The sequence below is a fragment of the Helicoverpa zea genome, chromosome 24 (genome assembly GCF_022581195.2).
Source record: "Helicoverpa zea isolate HzStark_Cry1AcR chromosome 24, ilHelZeax1.1, whole genome shotgun sequence".
Taxonomy (NCBI): domain Eukaryota; kingdom Metazoa; phylum Arthropoda; class Insecta; order Lepidoptera; family Noctuidae; genus Helicoverpa; species Helicoverpa zea.
Window position 1 is genome coordinate 967,411 of NC_061475.1, and position 14,609 is coordinate 982,019.

Below are 14,609 nucleotides of genomic sequence, written 5' to 3' on the forward strand. Positions count from 1 at the left end.
GAGATTCGTGTTAAATTAAGTGGTGAAGTTAAGCCTGTCTTGTCGCAGTTTTAAAGGATGAGTTATTTTTTTTAACAAGAAATAATAGTGATGGGTCATAGTTGCGACAAGTACAGTTATTAACAATGTTCAATAAATAATCTGTACCGTTGCTATGGTTAAACATTTTTTTGGTGATTTTAGCATTACTACTTTAATCTGTTCAGTCATTTTATCGTGAAGGCGTTACAAAGAAACGAACTCACATCACATCGGTAATTTATCTTTACTAAAGCTGAGTAATTTGTTTGTTTGTTTAAACACGCTAATCTCAGGAACTTAATTATAATTATAATTATTTTATTATTAGGTAGCCTACTGATGGAGAAAAACTAAGGCTTCTTCTTATATAAATCCGCGAAGTAGTTCCCACGTGACGCTTACAAAACCGCAGGCAGAACCTACTAATATTAATAAAGAATATATTACTGACATATCTCCAGCTACTCTATCCATTGAAAAAGTCCATCTATTATCTGTTGTAACAAGATAAGTATGAAAATGAACAGTAGATAATCATCCTTTGTATGGTCGGTAATGAACAATAGTGCTAACGAGTTTTTAATGGTCCTAATTTCGTTAAAAAGGATCTAACTTCATTTTATTTTCAGACTGGAATTGCTTGTAATTGGGGTACTTTTGAACATTGAGTTTTTTGGTATTCTTTTTTTTTGAATATTTTCTGTCTATATTGTAACCTAGAATACTTCTATCCCATTAATGGAACCATTGATTCGGTATGTTTTTTGTGGGACTAATACGCATTTTTAGCCGGTTGGCATTATAACCTGGGGACATAAAAAAATATACACGATGTGATACATTCAGAAGTAGATTTTTATTACATTTTCACTAAATAAGAAATAAACAATCGTCAACAATTTCGAAAACTTGTACCGCTTTTTAATACTTTTTCCTTCAAAAATCTTCCAAACAGCATCAAATCACACACTCGTGTCTTCACAATAAGAGTTGAGGAACAAGATGTGATCTTACACCGAAGATCGTCTCACAGTCGGTGTGTTACAAAAGTGAGCATAGAATTCAATCTATGCTATTGTTCTTTGTAGTTTCTTTTGTACGGGAAAAATTGGGGTCAATAAGTAAAGTGTGAGTTTTTTAATATTAGGTTCCAATCTAAAGTCAGAAAATGATATTCTTTTTGTACCATAAAAACTTCGAAAGTGGGAAGCATTTTGTTGGCGATGAAATCATTTTCAAAACCTCCAAATTTTTTTCAAATCTTCAAACTTTAATTAACATTAAAAGCCAATCATTGATTGTATGAAACATCGCCCTAATTACGCAATAGTTTAAATAAGGAAATGTGTAACTGTGTACGTTATGTAATAAATACATAAGGGTGTAACACGCGCCCATCTTCCTATTACTCACGATACAAAACAAAATTAAACTACCTCAGTTTAGTTAGTACAATATTGAAAAGTTATAGTGCACTAACAGTTTTCTATCAAATATTATAGTACCCGCAAACCAACGACTAAACAGTCGGCCGACAGTTGGCACGATGATAGGCAATTTTCTTTTTTAATTTTGATTCCAATCTAAGTTTTCACTCAGTCTGATACCGGCTAAATACCTGATCTTTGTAATGTGCGTACTACCATTCATCTTCATACTGATTTATGAGCCCAATTTATCGGCCGACTAAAAGTTTGCAGTCTGCGGGTACGCTTATAGTTCTAACTTACAATAAATTGATCGTTGAGAATTTTTAATTGAATTTTAGACTTTATGAGCACTAGATAGTTGAAGTTTGATAGCTTTTAAGTGGTAGTAATATCCCTGCGTTTAGGAACCGATGGAGTAGTAACTTTCAAACTGGGTTTGGTTTGAGCATTATTGAAATAAAGTGGTGAAATGGGAATTTAGTTTGATGCTGGTTAGATTAGTGTAAACTTATCATCTTCATAGTCTTTTCCTAACTATGCACCTCAGTACCAGTGTGCCACAAGGCTTTGTAAGGATATGGATGATGTATGTTTGTTCCTCATTCACACAAAATGTAGTGCATGGATTATGATGAATATACAAAAAAATAACACATGTATATGGTATATGGTGGCCTTTATGGTTTATCCAAAGGAATCATGTAATTCTCCCTTTTCTCAATAGAATAGTACAAATACGTTTTGTTCACATGTATGTGCATTTATTTAATAAAACAACAAGACAGCTATGTCGTATCGTACACTTGGGGACAATGTGTTCGGAACATGGTTTTTTGTGAATTTTATATGAGTTTAGCGCTGATTTATTTGTGCAAAACATTTTCAATTTTCTGGCTGCTTTCAAGGCTGAGCTTAAAAGAATATAACTTAAAGATTTATACACCGATAAATAACATTATTATGGCTGAAAATTATTTAACTATCCAACCAAAAACTTTAACTTATAAAAACTACACCCCAAAAAAATTAAGAAAACACCTTCAAACATTTACAGTTCATTACCCACACTGCGAAAGCTAAAACTAAACACAAAAACCTTAATTCGTGCACACTAATCATTTAAGCGAGCCACAAGCGAACGGCACGGGAGCTAAACAGTTTCATTAAGTTAACGCCCCATTTATTTCGGCCGGCAGTGTACGGGGCGATTATCAAGCGAATGCGACACTTTGATTGCGAGAATATCGAATAATGTGATGTTTGTTTTTTGTATAATAAAATAGGGTAGGTACATAAGTAAGAAAGTACTTACCTACCTATCATAATCTACACAAAGTTATAAAAACAATTGCCTAGTATAAGTGAAGGAAGAGGTTTTAAGAAAATAAAAGCTAGACAATGGATAAAACCATATTCTGACAAATAATTTTTTCTTTCTTTCTTTCATATAACCACTTTTGTGGTAATCTTTGAAACGGCTCCACTAATTTTGATAGCACGTACGAATACAAATTTACGAGAGTTCTTCTATTGTTATCGGCACGAATCTTGAGCTCTGACCTACATCTGCGCAGAAGTGATTTATTAGCAAAGAACCAATCCCGAGTGACGGCTATGACGCGATGCGCTGCGGGCCAATCACCGCTTTAGCCCGCTCCCGCGCCTCATTTCATACCACAAAAGGGACCCAGTAAATTATTTCTGCGCAAGTGAAGGTCAGAGCTCAAGATTCGTGCCGATAACTATACGTCTCCTTATTGCCGAGGAATGCGATCACAATATCTTCAATAGTGAAGACTTATAGATACTGCTTATAAAGAGAGTAATCTGTCTGTATTCTATGCCAAAATAGTAATAATAATCGGAGTAGTGTAGTCCTAAATAACAAATGATTTGGGCAACAACTTGTCTAACCTAACACCAATTTAAAAAATACACCCTTCAGCTCCTCTATATACTGTATCAAAACTCACCTGCATGTTACAAATCTTGTACCGCACGGGTTCTCCTCTACACCCGGCCGGGGAGGCACAGGTCCTGAGCTGACGCGACACGCCACCGTCGCACGTCCTGGAACAGAGCGACCACTCGCTCCATTGTGACCAGCCGCCGCGGTCCTGGGGATAATAAGTAAGTGTTAGATGACACTGAGGAAGTAAGGAATTGACTTGTTAACGGTTGGACTTGAAAAACTGTAAGAAGAGGTATCCGTGGGTAGTGTTAAACAAACCCAGTTATGCTTAGCTCATCATCCTCCGAGCCTTTTTCCCAACTATGTTGGGGGTCGGCTTCCAGTCTAACCGGATGTAGCTGAGTACCAGTGCTTTACAAGGAGCGGCTGCCCTATTTGACCCCTTCAACCCAGTTACCCGGGCAACCCAAAACCTCTTGGTTAGACTGGTGTCAGACTTACTGGCTTCTGACTACCCGTAACGACTGACATGCTTAGTTGCTATAATCAATTCCTATTCACAGTGGGGTATTCAATGAGATTTTTGGGTAAGAAAAATCTTCTTATAATGAGATAAGGACTCAACCAGCAATTATGTAATTTTATTGCTGTGACAATAAGATAATAGGTAAGGTGTCAGACATTTTTTAGAGGTCCAGGTTCTTTCGCCGTAAGTCAATGGTGTCTTCAAAAACAAAATTGGTCTTTGAGTTACGAAAACATTTCTAAATGGATTAGTCATTTTTGGAAAAACCTAGACAACTGAAAACATTTTGAGATCTTCTGTAACTCAGCCTTAACCTTCTGGTTAATAAAACACTCTATATACGCCTTATTACCAAATAAAGTCAAAAAGGCGTAAAATCCCATTAAAATTAACGAAAACAAATATAAAATGAGATAATGCATAAATCATTAATGCCATTACCGTTACCAACAGTGACGTACAGTCGCGCGCAGAAGTGATCGGCTGTCGGTACAGTCGGCAGTAATCGCTTGCGATGTCACAATGCGATGCGCTTCGATGGATACATACGGGATGATAATGTATTGGGTAACGCTTATATTGGGAAGGTTAGGGGCATTTTATTTTGAGCAAATGATTATAGGACAAAATGAGCTGTTTCTCTTCGATAATTATAGTGTTTATCAAGAAAAATACTTAGATATTAGTAGACAAATAATACATTCTCAGAATATTTTTTTAACAAGTAATATTTTCTCCAATCCTCCATCACAACATAGAGATAAAAACACAAATATTTTAAAACAGACTAACTAGTTTGTAATTCCCCACGTGAAAGGCAGTATAAAGATTTATTAAATATAAAATATCCCTTCACAGTTTTTAATACCAAAACGTTTGACATTCACACCACATTTTAATCCCCAACATCCAACAGCTCTTTCCCAACTCCCCAGCCGTATGTTTCCATAATTTGGCCGGATTACTTGAATCGGAAAATTCGATAAAAGTGACCGTTCCAGTATTGACACGGCTCTGCAGGATTGTGTTAAACCCTGCATCACTCTGCAGACATGCACTCAGTTTGCAAACATAGAAAACCATTTTACTAAAGTATTTTTGAAAGCTTGTTATTTTTTTTATTTTTTTTTTGGTGTGGTGACACTGTTTTTAAAGGCCTTTTTTGGTTTTTTATGTCAATAAAATGTGTTATTTTTGTATTTATGCAGTCACGGTGTGGTTCTTTTGAAAAGAAGGTTGCATGTATTAATTTAAGCATCGTCAATCATTTTAGAGTGACAGAATCACACAATTTTTATTTTTGAAATTGCTTTCTGGACACTCATCATCATTCTCCGAGCCTTTTCTCAACTATGTTGGGGTCGGCTTCCAGTCTAACCGGATAAATAATATTTTTGCTGGTTATTTCACAGCTTTTAATACTATTTACAATCTTTTCTTCTCATTAAATCAGATATTGAGCAAAATGACTTTATATGATGAAACACTATTTTCAGATATACATATTTTAAGGTAAATTCCATTTAAGAATACAGTATACACATTAGTTTACCCAATACGTAACTCTCTAAATCCTTCAGCTTCTATGTTGGCACAAAATAACATCATTATAAAACCCGCCGTAGGAAACGTGATGTGAATACCATTGGAATAAAATTATACATTCACCCCTTATATCACTAGCTTGTGGACATGATACCGTGAAGGTATATCTATACTAGTATTATAGGAAAGATGTGTATGTTGGTTTGAGTGTAGTGAGTGAACGATAAAACTACTGAAGTGCTTTCATGAATTCTTTCGACATTGGAATGTCGGATCTATGTATACCTTTTAGTTACAGCTATGGCAGCTATTTCATTGAGTATTTCAATTAAAATCAAATCAAACATCATGTATTCAAACATGGCTGCTGAACGTCCGTGTTGACTTAAGATAGTGAGTAAATAAATATAAATAAAACTGACGAGTTTGATTTAATATTTTAATTTTAGGAAACACTAGTACAGTTTGAAAAAATGATTTCAGTGTTACATTGCCCATTTATTGAGAAATGCTGTTATAGGCTATTTCGGCTATTTCCATTGTAAAAAGCAAAGTGGTTCCTACATTACGCGGGCAAACAGAACAAATGGCGAAAACTATCCCTAACATATTCTTTATTTTATCCTAGAACTAGAAGTAGGTCCTCGGCACGCGAGTAAAACAAGGAGAAATATCTAGTATTACATATATTTTGATTGACTCGGCAACTGAATCAACTGAGCATATAATTGGGTATATTTTTGTCGTATAAAAGGGATCTTTTTGGATTACGTTCTGATTTGAATTTTGGGTTTTGTTCAGCAATTTGTGATGTGATTTCAAAGGTTTATGGGCATTTATTTTATGGGATTGATCACTATAGAATTTTATGTTTTTTTTTTTCTCGTAAAGTGAGGAAAAAGTTTATTTACATGTAGGTATTTTCACGTTGCCTAAATTGGTACTTAATAATTTTTAAGCAATATGCCATTAGATTAATTATCCAGGCAATTATCACAAATAAAAACTGCGACTGAAAAATGCCTAACTTGAAATGCGTGCTTAACATTACTACTCTACATATTAGGGAATCGGGATATTTTACTCTTCAGTTAGCCCTAAAGTAAGCTATTGATTAGCCTATTGTATGGGTGCTAACACAAATACATGTAAACTTAATATCATATCTAACATTCTCAATGATTTGTCACCAGAATACAAAAAAAAAATTACTTCACTCATCATCTTAGCCCCTAAAACCCGTCACTACCAAATTCAACCAAAACAATTTCACATTCGAGCTAATCTTTCAGAAACAATACATTTGGTTTTGTTCACAATTTTTCAGAACACATTTGCGATTCAGCCAGCGAATAAGGAAGAGATTTGGTGAGCGTGATGTTTTTACATCACATGACCGGAATATGTAATTGTTACTGAATTTTCGTGTATGGCTTTAAAAAGATGGATATTTTTCGAAAATGTTGAAAAGATTTGCAGTTTTCTTTTTAGCTGTAACGCAGGGATGTCTTTTAAGAGAGTTTTTTCTTTTGTATTGTGACTAAAATAGAAAATTAAAATCTTATGAGATCGTAGATTACTCATCTGTTTTAATCTCAGTATATGTTTATTTTTATTTCTTTCCGGACGTGTCGGATTGCCGTCCCATCGTGCTATGATAGTGAAGGAATAGGGAGTGCACCTGTGTCCAAGCAAATGCTTGTGCACGTATGTCCTGCGCAGCTGGCCGATCTCCTTGTATGAGAACAGCCGCCGTGGCTGAAATCTGCTGGGGACGCCATTAGTATGTTTATTTTCCAAAATTGACAAAGCACTATCGTATAGGCTATTTTTAAAAGGAACAAAAGGGTCCAAAACGTATTCACACCCTGAGTTTAAATGCTTCACAACTCCTAGAGCCTTACAATCAGAATGCGACTTTAAGGGTACGTGATGGTGCTATAAACTACTGTTTTACGTTAACACCTTTTGTTCGGAGAGGTCACTCGAATCGCTTTCGGTCACGGAGAACGAAATGACTAGCGGAGATGTCATAACGCAAAATCTAAGTAGCGCACCAAAATGCGAATGAGCGGGGGACGAAGATCATTGACGCTTGTCATTTTTTATTGTATTAGTTTAGTTTTATTTACTAAGTATATGTATTAAGGTTTGCAAATTTTTGGATTTAGTTAATTTATGAAAATAAGTTATAGAACTATGTAATAGGTTACATCTGTAAATATAAATAGTTGTGTATTTTGGTAAAATACATAAAAACATAGAATCCATTCATTAATTTAAAAATAAACTCACCAATAAATAATGACCAATCTTCGAGAGATTAGTTTTGGTTTGACAAGGAACCCGAAAGTCTCGGTAGTTCTAGTAACTGATCACGCCTACCATACATTGCTTGGCCTACAAGAAGGCAGCTGACCTACCTTCCTTATGGCATCTCCGCTATCATTCCTTCCTCCGTGGGGGGAGGTCACTCGAATTGTTTTCAGTATCGGGATAATAGTCGGTAATGGTAGGGGAAGGTCAATGCTCGGGTTATGGGTATCGGTATAGGTAATAGGTATAGGGTTTGGTTCCAAGGTTAGAAAATGTGGTGAGTTTTGTATTTTTTGGGCTTTTTAGTATATTAATAAACGGTGGCTAGGGCAAAGAGTCATGTGAGGTTTATGTTTGAAAATTTATACGGTCACTATCTCTTATTACCTATTTGTCTATTGTATTTAAATTCCATAACTAATCAAATATGTTGCCTACTTTAGTCTTGTTCCCTTTCTCATTTTTGTTAAGAACATTCAGTCATAATTTCACCGTCAATCTTAGAAGCAGGCAGATTGGTAGCAAATTAAATACAACTCTTATTGTTTCTAAAGTATTGTAACTTTGACCTACATACGAATATTTCATTACAACATAACATCCAACATCAGTAAAACATACCAGAAGAAATTAATTTCATGCTCTGAAGAGAAGCATCCACATTTTTTCTACATCTTCAAACAAACAGAATTTTAATAAAATGTTATACTGTAACTCGTAGCTGCTACGGCGTAGCGGCGTTGCTACGGCGTAGCTACGGTATTCTTTATTGGAAAATAACGAGCATTAGACAATAAGTCCTCATTTGCGAGTTTTTTTGTGTCTCATGTCGTTTTGTGGTGGTGCTACCATGCAAACGGAATGACGGTGTAATTCTACAAGCGTATGATGTTGGGGTAGACTTGTGACTTTTAAGTCGTTGCGTTTTGTCGTGACTGTTGAACATAGGCCTTCATAGTTAATTTATGAAATGGCCTATTGGAAGTGGCATGGTCTAGTAAGACCCAAGATACTTCCCGCCGTCATATGATGCGTTTGTGTGTCTATGATCTCCTCTCGGGAACCTTTCAGTTTCACCGGACATTTGGTTCGTCGTGTTATATGGCAGCGTTTTTCATTCATAAAATTTTGATAGTCCGATATACTACTTTGAATAATTTAGACAATATCGTGATTTGGCTGTAGTATTTACTCATTTGTTCTAAGAGAGAAGCCTTGTCTAGTCTGATTTGAAACATGTTATATGTGTGTGTATATTATGTACGTATCTAGAAATCTTAGCTAACCTAATGTGGCTATCTAGACATTTCAAACCATGTCGTCTGCGACATTTCAGTCGCTCGTCTACAACCCCTTACATATAAATGTTTAATCCCAACGTTACGATTATTACCGTCGTGCTGAGCGCATTGTATATCATACTCAGGCCATTATTTCTATTGTGTGCCTTCCGAGGATTTTTATGGCCTGAAATTACTGTTATAGGTATCGTATTGTATCTAGATCGTGGCTTAGAAAATGAGTTTTTAAGATTCATATACGTTACAATGATAAATGATATAACTTTAACAAATTGGTGGAGATCAATAACTAAACACGATGTTTTTCAAATCCAGATCAGGTCGAATGTAATGCAGGCTTAGTAAATATGTGAAGGCATTGCGTTACCTTGACTCATCATCCTCCGAGCCTTTTTCCCAACAATGTTGAGGTCGGCTTCCAGTCTAACCGGATTCAGCTGAGTACCAGTGCTTTACAAGCGACTACCTATCTGACCTCCTCAACCCAGTAACCCGGGCAACCCAATACCCCTTGGTTAGACTGGTGTCAGACTTACTTCTTATAGTGTTACCTTGAATAATAAACAAATACTTGTATAAAAATCACTTATTACTTGCATAGCCTTTTCTCAGCTATGATAAGTGAGAAATACAGTCTTGCCAAGGGTAATTTGTCAATTCAGTTGCAGAAGTCCGTATTCCGGAAGTCGTGGTGGCCTAGTGGGTGAGAAGTCGTGGTGGCCTAGTGGGTGAAGGACCAACCTCTCAAGTATGAGGGCGCGGGTTCGATCCCAGGTCAGACAAAGTACCAATGCAACTTTTCTAAGTTTGTATGTACTTTCTAAGTATATCTTAGACACCATTGACTGTGTTTCGGATGGCACGTTAAACTGTAGGTCCCGGCTGTCATTGAACATCCTTGGCAGTCGTTACGGGTAGTCAGAAGCTAGTAAGTCTGACACCAGTCTAACCAAGAGGTATCGGGTTGCCCGGGTAACTGGGTTGAGGAGGTCAGATAGGCAGTCGCTTCTTGTAAAGCACTGGTACTCAGCTGAATCTGCTTAGACTGGAAGCCGACCCCAACATGATTGGGGAAAAGGCTCGGAGAATGATGAGTTGCAGAAGTCCGTATTAAATACTGTTACTACCTGTTTCATATCTAACTAGGTGCACTAGGGTTCATCTGTGTACCCAGTCCAGATATAGGAAAGGACGTGACGATAAAGCAAGTGACGATTTGATTAAAATTTGAAAAAGCTTTTTATCTCCTTTCGTATTTTCAAATTGAAACACCAAATAAAAGCCAAAAACACGCAGAATCGTAAAAAATATAAAGATCGGTACAAATGTAGATCGCATTTAATTATTGAGGTACAAGTCCTTGTGAAAGAGAGCAGGGGTTAAAAATGGCGGCAAGGGGTAGCTGACAAATTGAAGTTGTACACCCGAGGGCTGAAATTTGCATATACGACAGTATTGATGGACAAGGCATACGAAGAAAGCGATTTTACATAAGTTGGTAGGTGAGGAAGCATTATTGCATTATTTTGCAATTCCACTCACTTCTACTTTTCAACTATTGCACAGATAGCTAGTAGACTAACTTCAGAAACGCAAATTTACATAACAAGAGCTGTAAAAATGTTTGATTGATGTTAACCTTGCGTTTCATTGCGTATATATTGAAGCATTAAGGAAGCAAATACAAAGGGTCTTTGTGACAAGTAATTTTATAAAAAACTAGCTGTCTCCAGCGGTTTCACTCGGATCCCGGGTCTTCCTGAAACCGAATAAATAATAGTACAGTTATCGGCACGGATATCGAGCCATGACCTTCACCTGCGCAGAAGCGATTTACTGCCTTATTGCCTTATGCGTACGGGTGCGCAAAGCGATCCCCACTCTTCCGCCGAGAGCCCAATATCCTTGCCGGTAACTATATGTGTGACCAGGGATAGCGTAGCTTACCAACAGCGAAATAATTTGTCATTTCGGTTTAGTCATTTCGGCGCCCCGTTAGATTACAGACAAACAAAAAATTACAAACTCTTATTTTATACGAAGGACATAAGTATCGTTCCCATTGACTTTCTATTCATTATTGATAAAACAATCTTATGATTTTTTTTTACCGTTAAATCATCCAAAATCCCTCTAATCTCATGCCTTAAGCCACTGCTTAACCCTTTGACGCGAACGTTTCGATTGTAAATTTCAGCGCAAAAGCGTTTGTTGTTATTGCCGTCTTGTTGGCTAGTGCCCCTAGTGCCACGCCACTAAATGTCCCGTCACTTAGTGCCACTGGGTTCGTGTGGCACTACAGTCGTTTGTCGCCCTTTACTCGACGCTGTGGGTAGTATTTAACCTACATCTGTTAGGTTTTATTGAGCTGTTCCCTTTCTTTTTACTGGTCATTTAATTTAGAGAAAGTGAAATTGTATTTTATTAACAGGAGGTCAGAGGTGATAGGATTTTTTATGAATTGGGTTGATGAGGTCAGATAGTCACTCTATATAAAACACTGGTATTTAGATGTATCTGGTTAGACTGGAAGCCGATTTATACATTTGGGAAAAGGTTAGGTAAGGTAGATGATGACGGATGTTTTATTGAGTTTAACTTATATCAAATTAAACTAAAATCTATTGTTACTTTTTTCATTCACAATAAAATATTTCATAAACTTTATTACGGGCACTTTTTAATAACTTACCTACCAACTAAACATTTACACGGATCTCTAGCACAAACAAAATCGTGCCTACCAAATGAAAATTGAGCAAAAAAAGCAAATTGTTCATTTATTGCAGTATGTTGCAAAAAAGCATTTTGATGGTGTTTTGTCTAGTTTTAATCTGAACCGGGCTTAAAGTGTTTTGATTGAAACGTCAGGGCGGGCCGATGTTTTTATTAACGCCCCGCCGACGGCTGTGAAATGAACAGTTTATTTTCTAAAAAAACGCCCGATTCGTATATTTGATAACACCAATCTGTTTTTTTTTTTTGTTGACAAAATAGTTTTTAATAGATAAGCGCTGTTTGGTTTTGGGAAAGGAGATTCGATATCAATGAATTTCGGCTCGTACTTTATTTTTGTTTTTAAAATGTAACAAGCGCAGTTTTAAAAGTATCTTATTGTTAATATAATATTTTGAAGCCTTTCACATAGGCCGGAAAGTGATGTTAACTTATATATCATTTTAATGAAACGACGAGACTCATCAAAGGTATAATTTGATGGTATTTATCGGCAAAACGATGACCAGTAATCAAAATGATCTAAAGAAAATTCCAGATCATTTCTATTCTCTACAAAATTAATATGATATGTGAAATAGACTAATGAATTTATTGCTGGAGTCGATAGGGTCAAATTATATCGGGTGGGATTAAAATGCTGTTTAACGTCATGTAACAGGGTACTAACCTTGCCATGATGCGTGTTGTTATCGTGATGCTGCTCAATGGTCTCCGGGTCCTCAGTCGATATGTCGTGTCCATGCCGGTGACCACATATTATGTGCGGTATCTGGAACAAAGACAAGACACATAATTAATAATGTCATATGAACTTTTCAAGATACCTCTGTCATAAAACAAAGTTGAAAGTATAAGTTGGTTTTGCTGAGAATCAGCTAAGTTCAGCTCCTAAAATAAATATAAATAATTAAAATCCTTGAAGATCAACAGTGTAGCAAAATAATTTTTAATTTTTTCCCTAGTTAATCAACTTTTTTTCATCTGTCCTTCTCGAACGGTAAACCTTATTTGTACTCAAAAATACCTCCTTTCATTTTCTATATTACATGTCATAGTCATATTCATTGTAACAAACATCACTCACTCGTCAACGTTTCAAACTCACAAACAGCTTCCATCACTTAAAAGATTTACCAAACCTTTTAGCCCTACAAGCCACAAAACCAACAAGCCCAAAACCGCTTTTTTTTTCCTAAAAAACAGTATGTAACATTCGAGTTTTACACCCAGTAAATCACTTGGTGGAACCTGCAGTAAATGGCTGTGCAACGTTGGTGACCCTATTTCGTGGTCCACTTTCGCGACCATATAAAACTTTATGCAGATGATCTTGACAGCTAGGGGTGCGGGTTTTAATCATATTTGCTTGGAGTTGTAATGGGTTAAGACAGTATTTTTTATTGGTTACATTAGGATATAAAATCATCAGAAAGGCAATTCGAGACTGCGTACATGGTGACACTTATATTAAAACCATTTCATATTACGACTTCCGGATTTGGACGTTGAGTATGTTTGGGTATTTCTTTTAAGGGTTAGTCAGTTAATAAATGCTGGGCCTTGGTTATCAGACTGGAGGTCCTGAATACGTGGAAGTACTGCTAAAGAAGTAGATAGGACTTGTAATATAGTTAGTTTGATTGCGGAAATGATGATTGCCTATTAGTGAGCTAAGCTTAACTTAGAACTTAAAGTGTTGTTACTGTTTAATAACAGACGGTCCGAGATTAACCCACAACAAAAATAGGGCTTACTTAATTATAGTTTTATATTTAAATTTAAACTACACAGCCCTTTAAAATAATTATTGCCCTAACACTTCAATTTCCTAAACTTTGAAAACGCGTCTTGCAAAACCATTTCCGGGGATGCAAGAAAAACATGAACGTTCCGTTTGTCCAACTATTTCATGGAACGTAACAGTACCTACACTGCACACTGTAGCCTAAAAAGTCGTCCAACAATAAGACCCATGTGGTCGAAAAATATATTTTTTAAAGAAAATTGTGAATTAAATCAAAGTTCTAAGTCAGTATAAAAGCGGCCAAATACCTGATCGTCGTTATGTGCGTTCTACCATTCATCTTCATACTGATTTTTGAGCCCAAACTATCGGCCGACTAAAAGTCTGCAGTGTGCTAGTACTCTGCACTGTATCGATATGTCGATGCAGCAGTTCAATCGACCGAGCACGATATTCGATACAATCGATTATCTATTCGAATTGGGACATCTCGATAAACGCGTGATTTGTGTTCCGTGTCTATTGTGTATGTGTTTAGTGAATTGTAGTCCTGTGTCCTGTGTAAGTTATTGTCGTAGATACAGGATAGTATATGTAAATTGAATTGAAATTGAAAACTGGGATTGAAAAGTCTGATAACGTTTTAAGCAAGCGTGGTAATCACCACCACCACGAAAATTCTTCTCTTTATTCTAAGAGTCTGTGCTTTGCAGTAGGAAGGTTAAGAGATTTCATCATCATCATCATCATCAGCCTATCGCAGTCCACTGCTGGACATAGGCCTCTCCAAGTGCACGCCACTGAGATCGAGTTAAGAGATTGACAATGATAATTTGTGTCCTGAGGGAGCAAATCCACGTAGACAAATAAAAATAAATACAGGCATCTTATCTTGTTTTGTGTATCAAACTAATTTGGAAAACTCACTTTTTCGTTTGCTTGTTTGATCGCGCTAATTTCATGAATTGCTGCGGATTGGAAAATTCTTTCAGTTTCAATTAGATAGACAATTTATTGAGGAAGACTAAAGGAGACCTTGTATGTAACTGCGATAAATAGTTAAATATGTACTATG

At 36.3% G+C, this 14,609-nt stretch overlaps 1 protein-coding gene across 4 annotated transcripts in view; it reads right to left on the reverse strand.

The window, feature by feature from the left end:
* The window catches only part of LOC124642239 (protein madd-4-like), a 150,743-nt gene that overhangs the window by 84,799 nt on the left and 51,335 nt on the right, over window positions 1–14,609 (reverse strand). For all 4 annotated transcript variants that reach the window (XM_047180581.1, XM_047180583.1, XM_047180582.1 and 1 more), the window contains exons 2-3: window positions 12,458–12,559; window positions 3,425–3,568 (exon numbers count right to left, since the gene is read on the reverse strand). In XM_047180581.1, coding sequence (XP_047036537.1) covers window positions 3,425–3,568; window positions 12,458–12,559 — 246 coding nt within the window. The remainder of the gene's footprint in view (window positions 1–3,424; window positions 3,569–12,457; window positions 12,560–14,609) is intronic.